Source organism: Papio anubis, chromosome X (assembly GCF_008728515.1).
Source record: "Papio anubis isolate 15944 chromosome X, Panubis1.0, whole genome shotgun sequence".
Lineage (NCBI taxonomy): Eukaryota > Metazoa > Chordata > Mammalia > Primates > Cercopithecidae > Papio > Papio anubis.
This window is the reverse complement of record NC_044996.1, coordinates 135,735,881-135,755,270: the sequence shown is the minus strand read 5'-3', so window position 1 is coordinate 135,755,270 and position 19,390 is coordinate 135,735,881. Positions and strand designations below refer to the sequence as shown.

The 19,390-nt window shown below is 43.8% G+C and overlaps 1 protein-coding gene across 1 annotated transcript in view; it reads left to right on the top strand.

The window, feature by feature from the left end:
• The window catches only part of WWC3 (WWC family member 3), an 83,867-nt gene that overhangs the window by 6,951 nt on the left and 57,526 nt on the right, over positions 1–19,390 (top strand). Inside the window, exons 3-4 of the mRNA XM_031660544.1 lie at positions 10,195–10,271; positions 11,112–11,191. Of these exons, the coding sequence (XP_031516404.1) occupies positions 10,195–10,271; positions 11,112–11,191 (157 nt within the window). The remainder of the gene's footprint in view (positions 1–10,194; positions 10,272–11,111; positions 11,192–19,390) is intronic.

Sequence of the window (19,390 nt, the reverse complement as noted above, 5' to 3'; positions counted from 1 at the left end):
TGCTCTATTTTATTGCAGCAACTGTTGACGGGGCAGAATCCTTAGAAGCTGTGGCTGGGTGGGGGTACTCCCTCTGCAATAGGAATTGAAGATATTTCTGTTACTGTGTATCTTGAGGGGAACAGGGAACTCAGTTTTACTGATGTATTACTTCCAAGCCCTCTTATCTCCATCTCTGCAGATATTGGCACATACCTGGTTGGTTTTTGTTTTTTTTTTTTTGGCTTTGTTTTGTTTTTAACTTTCCATCAGAATGTGATAGGTTAGCTATGTGTGGAGTTTTAGAGGCTGGTTTCTTATCTTCACAGTTATCTTTTCTTGGAATGTCTTTCTCTGATTTTGGTATGAGGGTAATACTGGCCTCATAGAATGAATTGGGGAATGTTCTTCCTCTTCTGTTTGCTGAAAGAGTTTGTGTAGGCTTGGTATTAGTGTTTTCTTAAATATTTCATAGAATTCACCAAAAGAGCCACCTGGACCTGGAGTTCTTTGTGGAATGTTTTTAACTACAAATCCAATACTTTTAATAGAGAGGTATCCGGATTTTTTGTTTCTTCTTGAATCAGTTTTGGCATTTGTGTGTTTCAGAGAATTGTCTATTTCATCTAATCTAAAAGTCAGCAAACTTTTCTATAAAGGGTCAGATAGTAAATATTTTAAACTTTGTAGACCATGTGATCTCAGTGGCAACTATTCTACCCTGTGGTTATATTGCAAAAGCATTCAGAGACAACATGTAGACAGATGTGCCTGGCCGTGTTCCAGTAGAAGTATCAAAACAGGTAGCAACCTAGATTTGGCCCACAGGGAGTTTGCTGCCCAGTGATCTAAGCTGTCAAGTCTATGAAGTTGTTTGTAGAATTCCCTTATTAGCCTTTCAATGTCTGTAGGCTTTGAAGTGATGGCCTCTCTTTAATTGCTGATATTAATAATTCGTGTCTCTTAATCAGTATGGCTAAACTTTTATTGATTTTTATCTATCTTTACAATACACTGGTGTTTGCCCTGTTCTCCGATTTCTTGTCTGTTTCTATCTTACTAGTTTTTCTTTATTATTTCTTTCCTTCTACTTAATTTGGCTTTAATTTGTTCTTCCTTTTCTAGCTTCCTAAAGTGGAAATTTAGATCACTGATTTTAGATCTTTCTTACTTCCACACATAGCCATTAAAGGTAAGGATTCTCCTCTAAGTACTACTTTAACTGCATCTCATAAATTTTGATATGCTGTATTTTCTTCAGTTCAAAATAATTTCTCCTTTTTTTTTTTTTTTTTGGTGGTTTTTGACCCATGGGTTGTTTAGAAGTAAGTCAGTAGGACTTTTTAAAGATGTCATGTTGTTGTTTATTTCTAACTTAGTTCCATTGTGGTCAGAGACTAACATTTCAGTCTTTTGAAATCTATTAAGATGACTTTTATGGCCTAGAATACTGTTTATTTGGTTTTTTTTAGATGGAGTCTTGCTCTGTCACCCAGACTGGAGTGCAGTGGCACGCTCTTGGCTCACTGGCTCACTGCAACCTCCATCTCCCGGGTTCAAGCGATTTCTCCTGCCTAAGCCTCCTGAGTAGTTGGGACTACAGGTGTCCACCACCACGCCCAGATAAATTTTGCATTTTTAGTAGACACGGGATTTTGCCACGTTGGCCAGGCTGGTATGGAACTCCTGACCTCAGGTGATCCACCTGCCTCGGCCTCCCAAAGTGCTGGGATTACAGGTGTGAGCCACTGTGCCCGGTCAGTTTTTTGATGATGCAGAAGCCCATGGGCTTGGTGCCTCGATGTCTCCTTAGCTGAAGCAATGGCCTATAACTGGTTCTGAGATCATATAGTTAGCAATTCTAAACATTTCAGAAAGCTACTTGGTAGAAGTTAGGTTGAATGGTATAAAATTGCCATTTTTGTATCTAAAAAAGGGCTGAATGTTGGCTATTCTTATAATCCAATCTAATAGTGTGTTTCTTTCCAGCAGTCTTTGGGTACCTTATCTTTTACATGCTTGCATTTGGTTAGGTCTCCAAAGAGGCTCTCAAATCACTCTTTCAAAGAATGGAATGGAAGAAGTACATATCAGAAAAACTTGGCAGGATGTTTCTTGCCAGTGATTGAAAAGAAAAATTGAGGCCAGGTACAGTGGCTTACGCCTGTAATCCCAACACTTTGGGAGGCCGAGGCAGGATGATCACTTGAGACCGGGAATTCAAAACCAGCCTGGGCAACTTAGCAGGACCCTGTCTCTATTTAAAAAGAAAGAAAGAAAAATTGAGTCTAAAGAAAGTGTGTATGATGTACTGGCTACTACCAGTGCAGCCAGAACGTCAGCTGCAGTGACTGTGGGGACGCTGGACTAGATGCCCTCAATGATGCAGACATTAGAACATCCCGTCTGATTCCACACCCACTCTGAGGGGCAGTGAGCGAGGAATCCCAATGCAGTGCCAAGCTGTAGGTTACAAGTATTCAGTACTTCAGCATCCTGAGGAGCTGAGGATCCTACAGGATCAGTTTTTGTATTTCCGTGGGCTTTTCACTTCTTTGATGTTTGGGCAAATAGGGAATTCTACTCAATTACGTTTGTTTGTGTGCCCTATGGGATTTTATTAATGCCCGTTAAAAAGATACACTCAAGAGGCTCTTTTTGAAGTGGTATCTGTTCCTTCAGTAGAGGAAGCTGATGACTCTGTTGTTGACTTGAGGTTCTAAGGTGCTCACCAGATTCCATTTCCTGACCTGCTGGATGTCTCTGTGTGGATATGATCTCTTCCTCTATGTGTGTAGGTTGCCTTCGAGGCCAAAAGTGGGCCTGCCTGTTTTCGTGAAAGGGCTGGAGATGCCAGTGGGTCTTCCTGGGGCCTATCAGCTCATCAGGGAAAAAACCAACTCTGAACAGAATCTAGGAGTTGATCCAAGTGTTTTATCAACTTGCTGCTGTCCCTAGGGCTTCCACCAAGCTCTCTCAATCTGCCATTTAACCTGAACTACAAGGTACAACAAGGAAAACCCTGCTAGAATGGACTCAGATGAATTCTTTCTGGCTACAGGATAGAGTCCAATGCAGTGATCCTGTTGGCTTGACCATGATCTAACAGATGGCTTGTACAGCCATGCCAGAGGGCCTGGGCCCGTGTTGGGAGCTGCTGGTGGCAGTTTCCATAGCACAAGTTGGCTGTGTAGCCACACGGGTCTCACTGCCCATATCTCCCTCAGTGCTAGTCATCTAAAGCAGGAGGCGTTTCCTTTTTCTGATACTGTGAACAGAATAACATCTGGACTTAATTCCCAGTTCTTCCTTCATGGGCAATGACTTGAAGTGAAAGGAACCAATATCCAATGAGCTGGTGTTTTCTATGCATAGTTATGATCACAGTGTTGTCAAGCACATGCTGTTTTCTTTATTGTTCACATGAGAAACTGAGTATCAGGGAGGCTAAATTCTTTCTTCAGGATTACATACCCAGTAGATGGTAGAAGTTGGATTTAAGCCCAGATCTGTTTGTGTTGATGGCCTTCAGTGCTCAGTACAGTTTCCTAGACATGGAAGAGGCCACTCAGAACAGCTGATGGTGTTTGTGGAACCCCTCCCCCATCCAACTTTCAGGTTATCTGAAAATAAAGACTAGTTATAAATTGACAAGTCATCTGGAAATTTTGCAGCAATAAAGGGGGCAAGTGGAAGGCAGAGCACTTTCTAGATCTTGACTTTTCCATGGCCCATGGAAGATCACTAAACTGTTCATTTATTTTTCGACAGCTGTTAGCACCTGCTGTTGATATATACTAAATGGCGGGAACATGTTTTTCCTGTTGTTTGTTTGTTTTGTTTTGTTTTTTTCGCTCTGTCACCAGGTTGGAGTGCAGTGGCGCGATCTCGGCTCACTGCAGCCTCTACCTCCCGGGTTCAAGTGATTCTCCTGCCTCAGCCTCCTGAGCAGCTGGGACTACAGGTGCACGCCACTACCCCCAGCTAATTTTTGTATTTTTAGTAGAGACAGTGTTTCACCATGTTGGCCAGGATGATCTCTATCTCTTGACCTCGTGATCTGCCTGCCTCGGCCTCCCAAGGTGCTGGGATTACAGGTGTGAGCCACGGTGCCCAGCTGGGAACACGTTTTATCCTAATGGTTGCTTGTTGGTAAAGATGAGGCAATAACGTGTGAACAGAGGAATTAACTGCAACAGCCATTTCTAATGTGGGAGCAGAAGGTAGGGAGAAGTGCATCTCACCTATACCCTTCACACATTTCCCTTGAGCTATGGAAACCACCGGAAGAAAACTTCATTCATTGGAGAGGAACGATTTTGTGTCAATATTGGGCTCCCTGGTATCTAAGAACATCCATGCCTTGACCTGAAAGCAAATTCAGATACTTGGCTGAATACTTTGCACACTTGTCTCCATGAGAGTAGGAACCCAACCCTGCTTGATTTCAATGAGCTTCTGAGCTAGCTGCCTGGTAGTGCCCAGGCCTCATTTATGCTTCGTAGAACACTGGGATGAAACTGCTCAACAATGGACTCATTCTCTCTGAGACACACCTGCTACTTTTTCTACAGCTCCATTTTGTAGAGTTTTTTTCTACTTTCTTTATTGCAACATGTTCTTCTATTTGCCTGCCTTTTAACACTGAATACGTTCATTATCTTAGGCACATTTTTTCCTGGAGTTACTCCTTTATTCTTCCTGAGAAAGTCTAGCCCCAGGTACATTCAGATGAACTATATATGACCATTTGTAGGATCTTTTGGAAGAAATTCTTTCATGGGGTAGGATGATAGTGTAAACCTCAGGTCTGCAAACTATATCAAGCCTGTGGGCTGGATCCTATCCACTGTGGGTGTTTGTAAATAAAGTTTTATTGGAACACAGCCATGTCCACTTACTAACCTATTGTCTATAGCAGCTACAATGGCAGAAGAGTATTTGAGACAGATTGTATGGCCCACAAAGCCAAAAATATTTACTGTCTGGCCCATTAGAGAAAAAGTTTGCCAATCCCTGGTCTACACCCATAGTTCTCAGACCTGGCTGCAAGCTAGAATCTTTAAAAACTTGCTGTTTGGACCTCGCCCCAAGAGATTTTGATAGAACTGGCCTTGGGTGGGACCAGGCTTTTTTTTTTTTTAAGCTTTTCAGGTGATCCCCAGGGTTGAAATCCACTGGGCTAGATGGAGTGTGAATGGCCCCTGTAGCAGCAGGAATATGACTTTGTTTACTATCCTGGTTCCTAGGAGTTACTCAAAGTCTACATTGAAAGAGGCAGCATTATCTCTGGTGAGAAAGGGCTGATCCACCCTGAGTTCTTGGATTAGGTGGTGGTGAAGCTTGACCTTATCAGCCATCAGTCCTGCCAACATTCCTTCTGAGGCTCCAAGCCTGTCTCACAATGACTGTCTTCCATTGGTGCTCTCTCTGGTTTTTTTTTTTTTTTTTTTAAAGACAGGATCTTGCTCTGTTGCCCAGGTTGGAGTGTGGTAGTGTGATCTTGGCTCACTGCAGCCTCAACCTCCCAGGCTCAGGCGATTCTCCTACTTCAGCCTCTTGAATAACTGAAACTCCAGACGTGTGCCACCATACCTAGCTAATTTTGGTACTTTTTGTAGAGATGGGGTTTTGCCATGTTGCTGAGGCTAGTCTCAGACTACTGGACTCGAGAGGTCTGCCTGCCTCCACCTCCCAAAGTGCTGGGATTACACATGTGAGCCACCGCACCAGGCCTTATTGGTGCTCTCGCTATTGAAGGATTTCTCATTTGCTGTCTTGGTTAGGAACAGGACTACAGGCAATCCATTCCAATTCAAAACCTTTTGTTTTCCTTCACACAAACATGTTGGAGCAGACAGGAGAATAAAGAATCATGGAGCATTTTTCCCATATATTAGTTGGCAAGCCAGATTTTGAAGGTTGCAGCAAAGCATATGTTTCCTGAGAAATAATCCCCTCGTCTGTCCTGGAGGGAGAATTCTTGGTTAGGATTTGATGGCATCTTGGGTTACTTCTGTAGATCACTCCCAGGTGGCCTTACTTGATTGTTTTTGGTCTTTTGCTTATATTGCCTTAAAAAAACCCATCCTGCCCACTTTGTTGGCCTTGCATATTTCTCTGTGTACCTCTCTGGTAGATAGTACCTGTCAACCTGGAACCTGTCAGGGCTTGTCGGCCTTTTGCCCAGAGTCATTCTTGGCTCCCTTGAGCAACTCCTGACAGTGCTGATCCGTGGAGGCCTACACCTGGTCCTAAGGAGCAACCTGCCCCAGAGGATGTCTTTGAAGAAGGACTGCTGGTCTTTTAAAGCATGTCTTCTCTCTGGGGTGACTTTAGGTTTCCATAGCTCAGAGGAGACCTGCACATAAGAGAGACAAAGACAGACAGACACATGGGCACACACATTTCCCCTTTCAGTAATCTGTCAAACCTAAATCCAGAGTTAAGTAGTGGGGTTTGCAGCATTTTGAGTGCTAAATACACAGGTCAAGTTCACCCATTGGGTGGTGGGCACTGGGGAGCTGGAGGACCGTTTCTTCTTCTGGGAAAGCTAGCCCAATTAAAGGATCTTTGGCAGCTGACCCACAGGAACCCAGATTCTAGACATGAAGCCCTCTGTGAATGATGGCATAGTGTATTATAGATCAAGTCGCTACAAACTCAGTCTTTTAATCTATAAAATGGGCAAGGAAACGTAAGTATCATTTCACCTTCACAAAGATTTTATGAGAATAGATTAAATAAACGTGAAAGGCACTCTGTAATAGCAAGGTATAATAATTTACATTGCTGTGGTCCAGCTAGGCTATAACCTTGTTATGTTATTATCTGAGGCAATGTTATATGCCTGAGCAGACTCCATATTGCTATTTAATAGCTCTGCCCACTCAACTCTTCAAGAGAGAAGAAAACTTTAGAGGTGAAAGTCTGGTCTTTATCATAAACCTCGAGATTGGAGACATGTCTTAATAGAGGAAGATATTCCGTTTATAAATGTTGTGGAAGGCTGAGCACGGGGCTCACTCCTGTAATCCCAGGACTTTGGGAGGCCGAGGTGGGTGGATCACTTGAGGTCTGGAGTTCCAGACCAGCCTGGCCAACATGGCAAAACCCCATCTCTACTAATACAAAAAATTAACTGGGTGTGGTGGCGGCACCTGTAATCCCAGCTACTTGGGAGGCTGAGGCAGGAGAATCACTTGAACCCAGGAGGTAGAGGTTGCAGTGAGCTGAGATCACACCACTGTGCTCTGGCTTGGGTGACAGAGTGAGACCCTGTCTCCAAAAGAAAAAAGTGTTGTGTAGTGCACGCTGTTATGGGGTCTGGAGTCCTGAGCTGTTCTCGGACTCTGTAAGTGGTTCTAGTAGACTTACTGGCAGATCTGAGGAACTGAGAATTTTATTTATAAATTGAATTACATTATTAAAAGTTATACCAGTGTTCACAACCATCCTTAGTATTTGAAGATAAAATGTATTCGCTGTGTTAGTTACTTGAGTAGACTTTTCCCTTATCCCAGTCCTGGAATTTTATAATTTTATAGAGACCATAGCAAAAGTAACATGAATGAGATCCATATAATTAAAAAGGTATTCTGTCATTTATGATGGTTTCAGCTGCAGCAGAGAAGACTAATTCTCATGGGCCTGGACAATAAGGAAATTCATTGTCACATAGTGGAGTCCTCTGGAAGTGGGGTGGGATTTCCCATAGGTGGATTCAGTGGCTCAGTGGTGTCATTGGTTTGTCAGTTTCCCCCTCTAGGAGTGGATACATGCTGAGTCTCTTGGGGAGAGGTGGCTACCCAACACTTCCAGGGTTCTGGTACTTAGGAAGGAGAAATGGGGGAAGGTTGCTGCATAGATGTCCAACAGTATCCAGGACACCTCCCCTGTGTATTTCAAGTCTCTTTGCTAATTTTCCATATGAAACTGCACAGACAGAGGAAGATTGGTACAGATTTTTTTTTTTTTTTTTGATCTTGTTTTTGAGAGAGTCTCGCTCTGTCACCAGGCTGGAGTGCAATGGCATGATCTCGGCTCACTGCAACCTCCGCCTCCTGGGTTCAAGCAATTCTTCTGCCTCAGTCTCCTGAGTAGCTGGGATTACAGGCACCCGCCACTACGCCCAGCTAATTTTTGTATTTTTAGTAGAGATGGGGTTTCACCATTTTGACCAGGATGGTCTCGATCTCTTGACCTCGTAATTCGCCCACCTCGGCCTCCCAAAGTGCTGGGATTACAGGCGTGAGCTACGGCGCCTCACTGGTACTGATGTTTAGCATTGCAGTGAACTTTGTTGAACTTGGTGGTAGGCTTACTTTCTACCCTTAATGGGAAAGATCCCAGGTGATAACTCTTGGCCTTGTGTTCCTCCCACTGCAAGTTGACAAGTTGACACATGTGTTGTAGTGTTGTAAGCCAGGGTTCAGAAAGCCCTAACCTCATAGCCTCATTTGCATATTATCTCTATCCCAAGTGAAAGGCCTTTAAGCTCAGATCTGGGAAACTTAAAGTCCCAGGAGTTTAATATGGAGATGTTTTCTATAAATTATTTCTGCCTTTTATTGTTGGAGATGTTGCTTTCATTACCGATCTTAAATGAAACCAAGGAGTCAGGCAAGATGGAAGATGTAGGATTTGGAAATAGGCAGTCTTGTCTAAGAAAGAATTGTTTGTAAAGTATTTTACTCCATGTCTTTGAGAGATCATGAGTCTAAGTATAAGAAAATTGGAGATAAAGTTGGCAAACATTTAGCTCTTCCAGTTGTTTATTTCCAGTAGATTCAGTTTTTTGAAATTCTGACTGAATGGGACTGAAATAGTAGATTTTCCATAGAACTGTTATTAAAATAGGAGATCCGACTGCTCAAATGAACTTTGGATGTGGTTCTAATTGAGGTTTGAAGTAATTGTGCTGTTGAAGTTACTGGATGGTGTTGAGCCATCCTTTGTAGTACATAGTCCGCAAATGATTTTGAATTGGTTTCTCATTGTTGGCACCTAGTTATCTGAATGACAGCCAGCCTTTGATTCTCCGATCAAAGGAGTTAAAGAAAGGACTCCATCCCTGCAGGTGTGTCTTCTGAGCAGGTGATGTTAATGACAATAACTGGGAGGCAGAGGGCACCAGAGTGGGGTGGTTTACAGATGCAGACAGTCCAGCATTCCACTAGCTAAGCAGAAGGGAAGCCATGCAGCAGTGGTACAGAGCCCATGGCTTCAGAAACCTAAAGAAAGGAGGCAGAAGCATCAAGAAAAAGCACCGCAGAGCGGTGGATGGGGTGGTAGAAATTAGGAATAACCACTTGCTGCTCCAGCTGCCATAACACTGGAAAAAGCTTGCAGCTCTCTGTGTGCACGAAAATTTGCTGACTGTGCCTAGCGTGTAAATAGCTCTGTGGCTCTTATTCATCCCTAGGTATTGGTTACTCACAATAATGATGCCATGTCTGTAAAGAGACTTTAAATCATGTACACTGCACTGTTTAGGAAAGCATTGAGGTATGTGATGTCTTTTAGCTAAACATTCATCAAAACAAGTTATTAGAGTAAAAGCATGAGTGCCTCACTTCAGTTTCTGGGACAAACAACTTGGGGGCCCATCTTTCCATCTTTTTCTCAAGACTGCCAGATACTGACGTATTACTAGAAATCTTTTTTATTTTACAAATTTCTAATGATTTTTTTCCTTTCTTGTGTCAAAAATTGTTCATCTGGAGAATATAGGTGTGAAGAAAATAAAAATAAAATCATTTTTAATGCAGCCACTGAGAATAACTGCAGTTAACTTTTTGGTTCTATCTTTCCAGTGACGTCTGTATATGTATTTTAAAAGAAAGTAAAAGTAGGTTCATACTGCAAGTACTATTCAAGTATTAAATACAGTTTCCTACGTCATAATCATACCTCTTCCCTCCCCCGCCCGCTGTGTCTCTATGGTGTTTAACTGTAGTAGTTTTATAGTAGAACTAAGCAGAGTTTTGATTGACCTACAGCCATGTATTTTATTATATGGGATCCTATAGAAAGTCCTGATTCAAATATCAAACATCAGGAAGATTTGAAGATGTTAAATGTCAGTTCTTTAGGAGCCAGTGACCTCTTCTAAGTCAGAGATTTAGAGTTATTTAATGCAGTGAATCAGAAGTTCCTTATGTGTATGTATTTTGAAGGATCCATTATAAAATAAAATATTTTCTTTCTCTTTAGCATTCTCTGGATATTCAACAAATACAAAGTATGACCCACACCAAATTAAAGCAGAAATAGCAAGTCGTCGGGATAGGGTGAGTAAAACCGATGCTTTTACAACCAGGTGGATGGAAGCCTGAGGCCTCGCAGCCTAGGCTGCTGGTGTTCCCCTCTGGTTGACTCCTCCTGGAGGGATCGCTAGCAGTGTTAGACTGGAAGGGTTCTGAGGGTTCTGATGCTCCTTCCCCGGTAACCCCTGAATTATCTATGTGCTACCGTGTTTCATCTCTTCAGACCCTTGTCTTGGTTGTCTGGGAAGGGGAACACTTTTATTGCATTTGGGACAAAGCACGAGAAATATCTTGGCAATGAAGCCTGCTCCTCTCTTGGTGTGTCATTCCCTGAATCAGGGTGTATCTTTTAGTACAGTGGTTCTCAAATTTTAGCACAGCTAAGAAAAATACCTGGGAGCTTGTTCAAAGTGCCAGCTTCCAGGCCTAGCCCCTGAGTTTTGACGTGGACCTGGAGCGGGTCCCAGAATCTGTTTAAAGAAGCACTCCAGGAGCCATTGAGTTTCAGGTAGTCAGAGAGCAGGCTTCTGGACACAAAGTTTCATGTGCGGGGGTCTGAGAGGAGTGGGTAGAAGGAAAGATGAAGAATGTGTTACAAAAGTTGCCAGTTGTAATGTGGAAACCTTGAAAATGTTACTGGTGCCCCACTTGGGTAAGAGTCTGTCTAGTCTGGGATTTTTGTATCTAAGCACAGCAGGTCTTCTAGAAAGGCTGCTTCTTATGCATGTGAATGGAAGTTTATAGTGAGAAGAGATGATCTTCTGAACTGCAAGCTGAGTAGAAACTCAGATGACAGTGTTAATAACAACTGTAGAAATCATTCTTCACAGCTGGGTTTTGGAAAAAAATGTGATTTGTCTTTAGCTTTCCAGATTAAAACGAGAGCTGACCCAGATGAAGCAGGAACTGCAGTACAAAGAAAAGGGGGTGGAGACCCTGCAAGAGTGAGTTGCCTGGACACTTGTTCCAAAGCTTCATGACCTTCACTTTCATGCCTTTATTTATGCTCATGATTTTCCAATGCTAACTTCAGAATCTCTCTTTTCCTTGAAGATATTTCGTTGCTTTAAATGGAAATACTCGGGAAACAAGACCTTTATTTTTATGTTTATGCACGTTTGCTATAGCTGTGCAAGACACTCATGGCTAGTTACATTTAAATTAGACTTTTTCTTAGTTTTATTCTTTTAAATTTTTTGTTCTAAAATTGACATTTAAAGTAAAAGAAAATTAAAAGTTTAGTTTCCCAGTCTCAGTAGCCACATCAGAAGTACTCAGTAGTGACATGTGGCTAATGCAGGTTTTCTCCACCATTTAGCACTAGTGGGATTTGGGGCTGGATCATTCTTGTCTTGGGGGGACTATCCTATGCACTGTAGAATGTTATCTTGGCCAGGCCTGGTGGCTCATGCCTGTAATCCCAACACTTTGGGAGGCCGAGGCGGGTGAATCACCTGAGGTCAGGAGTTCGAGACCAGCCTGGCCAACATGGTGAAACCCCATCTCTACTAAAAATACAAACGTTAGCCAGGCGTGGTGGTGCATGCCTGTAATCCCAGCTACTCGGGAGGCTGAGGCACAAGAATCACTTGGCAGGCACCTGTAATCCCAGCTACTCGGGAGGCTGAGGCAGGGAGAATCTCTTGAACCTGGAAGACTGAGCTTGCAGTGAGCCGAGATTGTGCCGTTGCACTCCAGCTTGCTCGACAGAGCGAGACTCTAAGAAAAAAAAAAAAAAAGAATGTTGTCTTTACTCTTTACCCACTAGATGCCAGTAGCATCTTCCACCTGCATTGTGACAACCAAAAATGTTTCTAGACATTGCTGAGTGTCCCCTAAAGAACACATTTAATCCCAGCTGAGAACCACCATGCTGGTGGCTACTGTATTGAACACCATAGGCGATAGATTTCCATCACCGCAGAAAGCTCCTTTGGACATTCTGGTCTGTAGGTCTTCCTCCTGTTCTCATTTTTACAATTAGAACTTTATCCCTACTAAGAGATTGGGGATGAATTGTTTACAATTAGTGAGCTGTATCAAGTCTGCAGATTTCATGAACTAAAGGTGGTGTTTGAGAAATGGCGCTGGCGTGGGTCTGAAGGTTTGCCGAGCCATTCTGTCCATTCACTGGCTTTCCTTGCTGAACTTGCACATGTGCCTCACGCCTTCTGCACCTACTTTTCTCATCTGCAAATGGTGATTGTTTTAGGCAGCTCAGGCTGCTATGACAAATACCATAGACTGGGTGACTTGAACAGCAGATATTTGTTTCTCACAGTTCTGGAGGCTGGAGGTCCAATATTTGGTTCCTGGTGAGGGCCTGATTCCTGATTTGCAGATGACCATCTTGTCGCAATGTCCTTTATGGCTAAGAGAACAAAAGCTCTGTTCTCTCTTCCTTTGCCTAATCCCATCATGGGGTTCCACCCTGTGACCTCATCTACCCCAAATCACCTCCCAAAGGCCCCACCTTCAAATGCCATCACATTAGAGGGTAAGGCTGTAACATAAGAATTTGGAGGACACACAAACACACAGTCCATAACAGCAATCATTGTGCTCAGTTATACTGAGGACAGCACCAGCACCTGGTACATGGCCAGCCAGAAACAATTAGCCCGACTCTGTGTGGTTACTGTTACTGACACAGGTGGGCAGCATGTTGCCTCTTTCATCCTGCGTGCAGACGCATGAAGTGGTACACGTGACTGCAGCACTGCTCCTTATGGGGAAGTAATAAAGGAATGTGAGGTATAGATGTAATTACTACCATTACCCAGCTATGTGTTTGTGTGCATTTTGGATCTACACTCAGAGCTTCCTTTTATTAGCCCTAGTTAGTAAAGCTTCTTCTTTAGTTTTTTTTTTTTTTTTGACAGAACCTTGCTCTGTCCCAGGCTGGAGTGCAGTGGTGCGATCTTGGCTGATGGCAACCTCCCCCTCCCAGGTTCAAGTGATTCTCGTGCCTCAGTCTCCCCAGTAGCTGGGATTATAGGTGCCTGCCACCACACCTGGCTAATTTTTGTATTTTAGTAGAGATGGGATTTTGCCACATTGGCCAGGCTGGTTTCCAACTCCTGACCTCAGGCGATCTGCCCACCTCGGCCTCCCAGAGTGCTGGGATTACAGGCATGAGCCACCGTGCCCGGCCTCTTCCTTAGTTTTATCTTAAGCAAATCAAGTTTCTTTTCCAGCCAACCAGCTGCTGGTTTTGTCATTCATGCAGTGCATAAGCCAGAGTGCTTTCCAAATGCACTGACGTGTGTTCTGTCCTTTTAGCCCCCCACTCCAGCCAGCCTCCAGATACTCCAACACCTCCTCAGATGCAACTGTGTGTGCTGTGGCAGTGTCATCCTGTGTCACTTTGGCTAAGGGAGTGGATAAGGAATAAGCAGCAACAAATCATTTGATTTGTGACAGGTCACCAAAAGTTATTAGGACTACCTAGTTGGATTTGAGGTGAATTTCCTACCTTCATTAGGCCACACTGTAGCTGTCTCTCATTGTGATACAGTGTCTGTGGGCAATAGGTTGTTTTTTGTTTGTTTGTTTGTTTTTTGAGATGGGGAGTCTTTCTCTGTCACCCAGGCTGGAGTGCAGTGATGTGATCTTGGCTCGCTGCAACCTCCGTCTCCTGGGTTCAAGCAATTCTCCTGTCTCAGCCTCCCAAGTAGCTGGGATTACAGGCACATGCTACCATGCCCAGCTAATTTTTGATTTTTAGTAGAGACTGGGTTTCACCATTTTGGTCAGGCTGGTCTCGAACACCTGACCTCAGGTGATCCACCTGCCTCGGCTTCCAAAGTGCTGGGATTACAGGCATGAGCCACCGTGCCCTGCCCAGTATGTAGTTTTAATGTTAGTCATTGTGCATGCTGGAGGTTGCAGTCAATGTCATTCTCATTTGCAGCTGTGAGGAAGGTGACTGGGGTTCAGGAAGAGTCTGAGTTTGCTCAGGATTCCTGAGCATCAGCGGGGAGCCACATCTGGCACTTCCTTCATGGCCGTGGTTTCTGGAGTGGGTTGCTGGGCTCAGTGCCTGTTGCTTTGCCGTGGCTCCATCGTTCTGGTGAACTCCATTTCCTTATTTGAAGACGAAGGCCATATAGCAGTGTCAGCTGTAGACGGACTGATTTAGAAAATAAAACGTACTGCTGACTGAGAAAACCCCCTTCTCCTTAGCATGGCTAGGATGTGAATTCATCTCTTGTAGTTGCAGTGGTTTCAAGAATAGGAAAAGGCAGCCTCTGTTTCCCTAGGGGCATTAGACAGAGAAGCAGGAGCCAGAATAGCAAGAATTTTAACTTTACACCTGCGGCCAAAATGGAGCGCAAGTTGTGCTCCTGGAAGAGAGGCGGGCCAGTGCTGTTTGGATTTTCTTTCTGCTTTCATTATCAAGATCCCACGCTTGGGAACAGCAATTGTAAACTTGCCACTTGCCAAGGGGAGGCTCCTCCTGCCTGCCTGAGCCAAGGGGAGGGAGGCTCCTTCTGCTTGCCAGAGCTTATGAGAATACCCGCCCTCCCCCTGGAGGCCAAGGAGTGGCCTGGGGAAGGCTCTGGACCTGGCCTTGGTCCTGAGGGGCTCACCCCACCTCATGCCTGACCAGGGGCAAGTCGGCTTTCAGGAGGGAGCTGCCCAGAGCCATTGTTTAATGGGCATGTTGCCTTGGCTCTGTCTGACGTTGCGTTGTCACTGTGCATGTTTACTTTATTCTGGGACAGACAGAGCCTCACAGGAAGAAGAGAAAACACAGGCACCCATGCCACTCTTAAAATATTTTTGTAAGTGGAAGATAATCTGGTAACCTTTCTCTGAGTTCCACAGCTTATGAGATGAAAACAGCCTCATTATTTTTTCTGGTATTGGACATTGGGCTTTTATGTTTGGATCGAATCATGCAAATGTATATTTTTTAAATTGAGAAATTTTAGAAGGCCTTTTCAAGCATTGAAAATGTGATTACCCCATCTCTACTGGGAAATCCTGACTATACATACAGATAGCATGTGAGCTGTTATACCTAAACATGAAGCATCTCTGATTTTATCACCAACATTGCTTTAAGGCAGTGGCCCAAGATTTTCCTCCAGAAAATTTCCTGCTGTTCTCGCTTCCCAGAATATCCAGTGTATTCTTTTCCAGAGCACCTCACCAGGAGTTTGGCTGCTTATAACATTTTAAGCTTGCCTTGTTTATCTTGGTGAATTTCCTGGCTAGCAAGGAAATTCATCATTACACTTGGGTCCAAGTAAGGAAAAAAGAACCTTTTGTATTTTACTTTAAATCTATATATGTTGTTGATTGTTGTAGAGAGGAATTGGCCACAGATATGTTTGCTGGGTTAATGATAGAATATGTACATGGGTGTGTGTTATATATGTATCTACGTGAAGTGTATACATGTAAGCTTTTAATGATGGAAAATATCAAACATAAAAGTAGAGAGAATAGTATACAAAAACCCTCCTGTACCTCTCACCCCATTTAACCTGCACAATTGCCAGTCTTGGTTCGGTGGTGACCCCGCCGCATCTGCTAAGCTCTCACAGCCTTATTGAAGCAAATGCCAGAATCCCATTTAATCCATAAATATGTCTCCAAAAGTTATGGACTTCTTTTGAAAATAATTCTAATCCCTGTACCCCACTTACTAGGCATCTTGTGTCCAGTGAGCTCTTGCATTTCTTCAGGTGTTTGGGTCCAGTTTGGGCCACAGAGTGCCTTTGATTGATGTCTCTTATGTCTTTTCTTTTCTACTCTCCCTCCTTTTTTTTCCCCTGACAGCTTGTTTGTTGGAGAAAGTAATTTGGTTGTCCTATAGAATTTCCCTAATGTTGGGTTTTGCTGCTGAAATTCACATGATGTCATTGAACATGTTCCTCTGTCCCTTGTTATTTATGCAAATGGGTATAATAGTTTGAGAGGCTTGATCTGATTCAAGTTCGATTTCTTAGAATGTTTTTAGGTGGTGGTGTTACTTCCATCAGGAGGTACCACTCTCTGCTTGTTTCTTTTTGTGGTGTAACGATGATCGGTAGGTTCTGGCCTTGTTAGCCCAGTGCTTTGCTTTATATTAATAACATTTCTCGTCAGCTTTTTACCTAAGTTGTGGATGTGTATCTTTCAGGATAAGTTCCTGAAAGCAGGCTTGGTAAGTTAAAGGGTGAATGTATTTGTCGTATTATAGGTTGAATATTTGTTATCTGAAATGCTCAGGACCAGAAGTGTTTTGGATTTCAGGTTTTTTTTTTTTTTTTTGAATGTTTGCATCATACTTACTGGTTCAATATCCCTAATCCAAAAATTTGAAACCTGAAATGCTTTAGTGGTCATTTTCTTTGAGTGTCATGTCAACGCTTAAAAAGTTTCAGATTTTGAAGCACTTTGGATTTCGGATTTTCGGATTAGGGATACTCAGCTTGTATTAGATATGGCCAAATTCCTTTGCTGCGGGGGTTGCACCGTTTTGCCTTCCTACCACTAACATATGAGTGTTCTCGTTTCCTGTGGCTTTGCCAACAGGATGTGTTGATAAGCATTTGCATTTTTGCCAGTCTCATAGGTGAGAGATAGTATCTCAGTGTAGTTTCAATTTGCATTTCTCTTGAGGCCTTTTATAAAAGTCTTCAGAAAATAGGAGCACCATTTACAATGAGTAATTAAAGTTTACAGAAAAATTGAGCTTTTCCAGTGAAAGATCTCCTAGACTCTGTTGCCCTAAAGTTTCTGAAACGTTTTGGAAAAATTACCTTACTGTAACTTACTACTAGTGTCCAGGGGCAAAGGGAAGACTCAGGACCAGAACGCGCCATGTTTCCCAACTGGGTGATGTGCGTGAACGGACCAAGTGCACCAATAGATGTGGGCAAATTCCCCTCTCCAGCTCCTGCCTGGAGCTCTAGAAAGCACCTTGTGTTAGATTTTTTTTTTTTTTTTGAGGCATAGTCTCACTCTGTGGCCCAGGCTGGAGTGCAGTGGCACGATCTTGGCTCACTGCAACCTCTGCCTCCCGGGTTCAAGTGATTCTCATGCCTCAGCCTCCTGAGTAGCTAGGACTACAGGTGCACACCACCATGCCCAGCTAATTTTTGTATTTTTTAAAGTAGAGACAGGGTTTCTCCATGTTGCCCAGGCTGGTCTCGCACTTCTGGGCTCAAGCCATCTGCCCGCCTTGGCCTCCCACAGTGCTGGGATTGCAGGCGTGAGCCACTGCACCTGGCCCCTTATGTTAGCTTCTGAGTGGTCCTGCAGGTGGGAAGCTCATTTAACATTGCCTTTCCCTGAGTTTCCTGCTCGTGTTATTGGAGCCTTTTCCTGCCATGATACCTATAATGTCCCTGAGCACTGGCTTGATGGCAGAAGATGCTCTTGGGGAACTCTGCCTGGCCACCTTGTCCATGGTGTGCTGTTTCTGCACCTGGCCTCTGATCCTTCTCACAGCTTCCACCACCACGGCTCTGGGCCAAGCACTAATGTGAGTCTCCATCCTCGCACAGTAGCCACGGGGTTCTTCCACAACTAGTTCTCTCCTTGTGGTCCTCCTGTGGCTCTCTCTCACCTACAACACAAGCCAGACTCTACATAGGCTGGCCGTCTGCCCTGCCTCATTTACCTCTAGTTTCACCTTTGAAAGGGATGTCCTGTACCATGGGTACTTGGAGCTCCCTCTGCCTGGAATGCTCTTTCCCCCAGATGCTCACATGCCTGCTCCCTCCCTTCCATGGGCCTTTGCTTAGTGACTTCTGGAGAGATCCTGGCTTAACCATCCATCTAAAAATGTACTCTATCACACTCTGTCCCCAAACTCTGCTTCATTTTTTTTTTTTTTAAACATTCGTGACTGCCTGACCTAAGGATGTACTTTTCATTGTCTGTCTCCTTGGCTGGAATCGTGCTGCACGAAGACAAGGACTTGGCTTTGTTCGCTGCTTCATCCTGAGGACCTAGCCAGTTCTCAGCACAGGGTGGGGCTTGAGAGTGAATGCAGATTGCCCAGGTGTTGGGGGGAGTGGCTGAAGTTGCTGTTCCTGCCAGCTAGTAGCCATCACAGTGTCCCCTTCTTTCTCAGACACTGGAACACTAAGTGAGGGCACATCTTTCCTTGGCCGAAACTTTTGTCCCCGGGCTAGAGGAACTCAGGGAGGCCTCCAGACGTTGCCCAGTCACCTTCTTGCTAACTGTCCTCTAGCACGGCATTCTCTTCTGTATTTTGTGTGATGTTCTTCTGGCCTGGGTTTTAAGAAGTCCTATTATCACTGCTCTTCAAGTCACAGAAAGGGATGCTCACCAAATGTTCCACTAACTAGTTTCCATGAGGTACATTCTTAGCCACTAGGCGAGCCTCTGCTTCAAGACTTTTGATTTCTTGATTAACTTCCCAAATGGAGTGAAACCCATTTGTCTCCTTAAATACGAGCCACTACATCCTTCTAAGCATGCAATACCAGAATGAAGCATTACTACATATTAGAATTAGCATTTTCTGTCTGAAGGGATTTAGTAGTCTCAAGAAAGGGTGGGATTGTTCACTTAGAACAGGCTTAAAGTAACGATCTCCCATTAGTGTAGCACCTACGGTACAGCCCATGCGAAAACCCCGGCAATACTCAGATAACAGCAGAACGTACAGAAATGGGCTGGAAACAAAAAGAGCATTGTTCCTGGTTGTGGGACAGGTCTGGTGTCCCACACAGGTCTCACTGTTGATAGAAAGCCGCCGGAAGCTTTCTGAGGTTCACCCAAGGCCCTCTGCCAGAGCTGCTGATAGAAAATGTAGAAGTTGTAACAAACCTTTCCATTCTTTTGGGTTGTAATCTGTGGTATTAACACAGAATATCTTTAGAGGGCTGGCAGCTCTTTCCTTCAAGATGTGGGGTTAAGAAGTTATGTGGTTTTACTCTTATTTTTGCTAGTGCAATTCTCTTTGACATCTTAAATTGAACAACCAATATGGAAATTTTAGGGTGGCAGGAGGTAGAGGTTGACAATTAATATCTCTAAAATGCCTTTTCCATTGTACTGGGTTCCTCCTCTGAAGCTGTATCTTCTTCTTTTCTCTCCAACCCATTTCTTTCAAGAGCACACCATAAAGTGCACCAGTTTACTTTGGGATGACATTTGACTGATTATATGGGTGG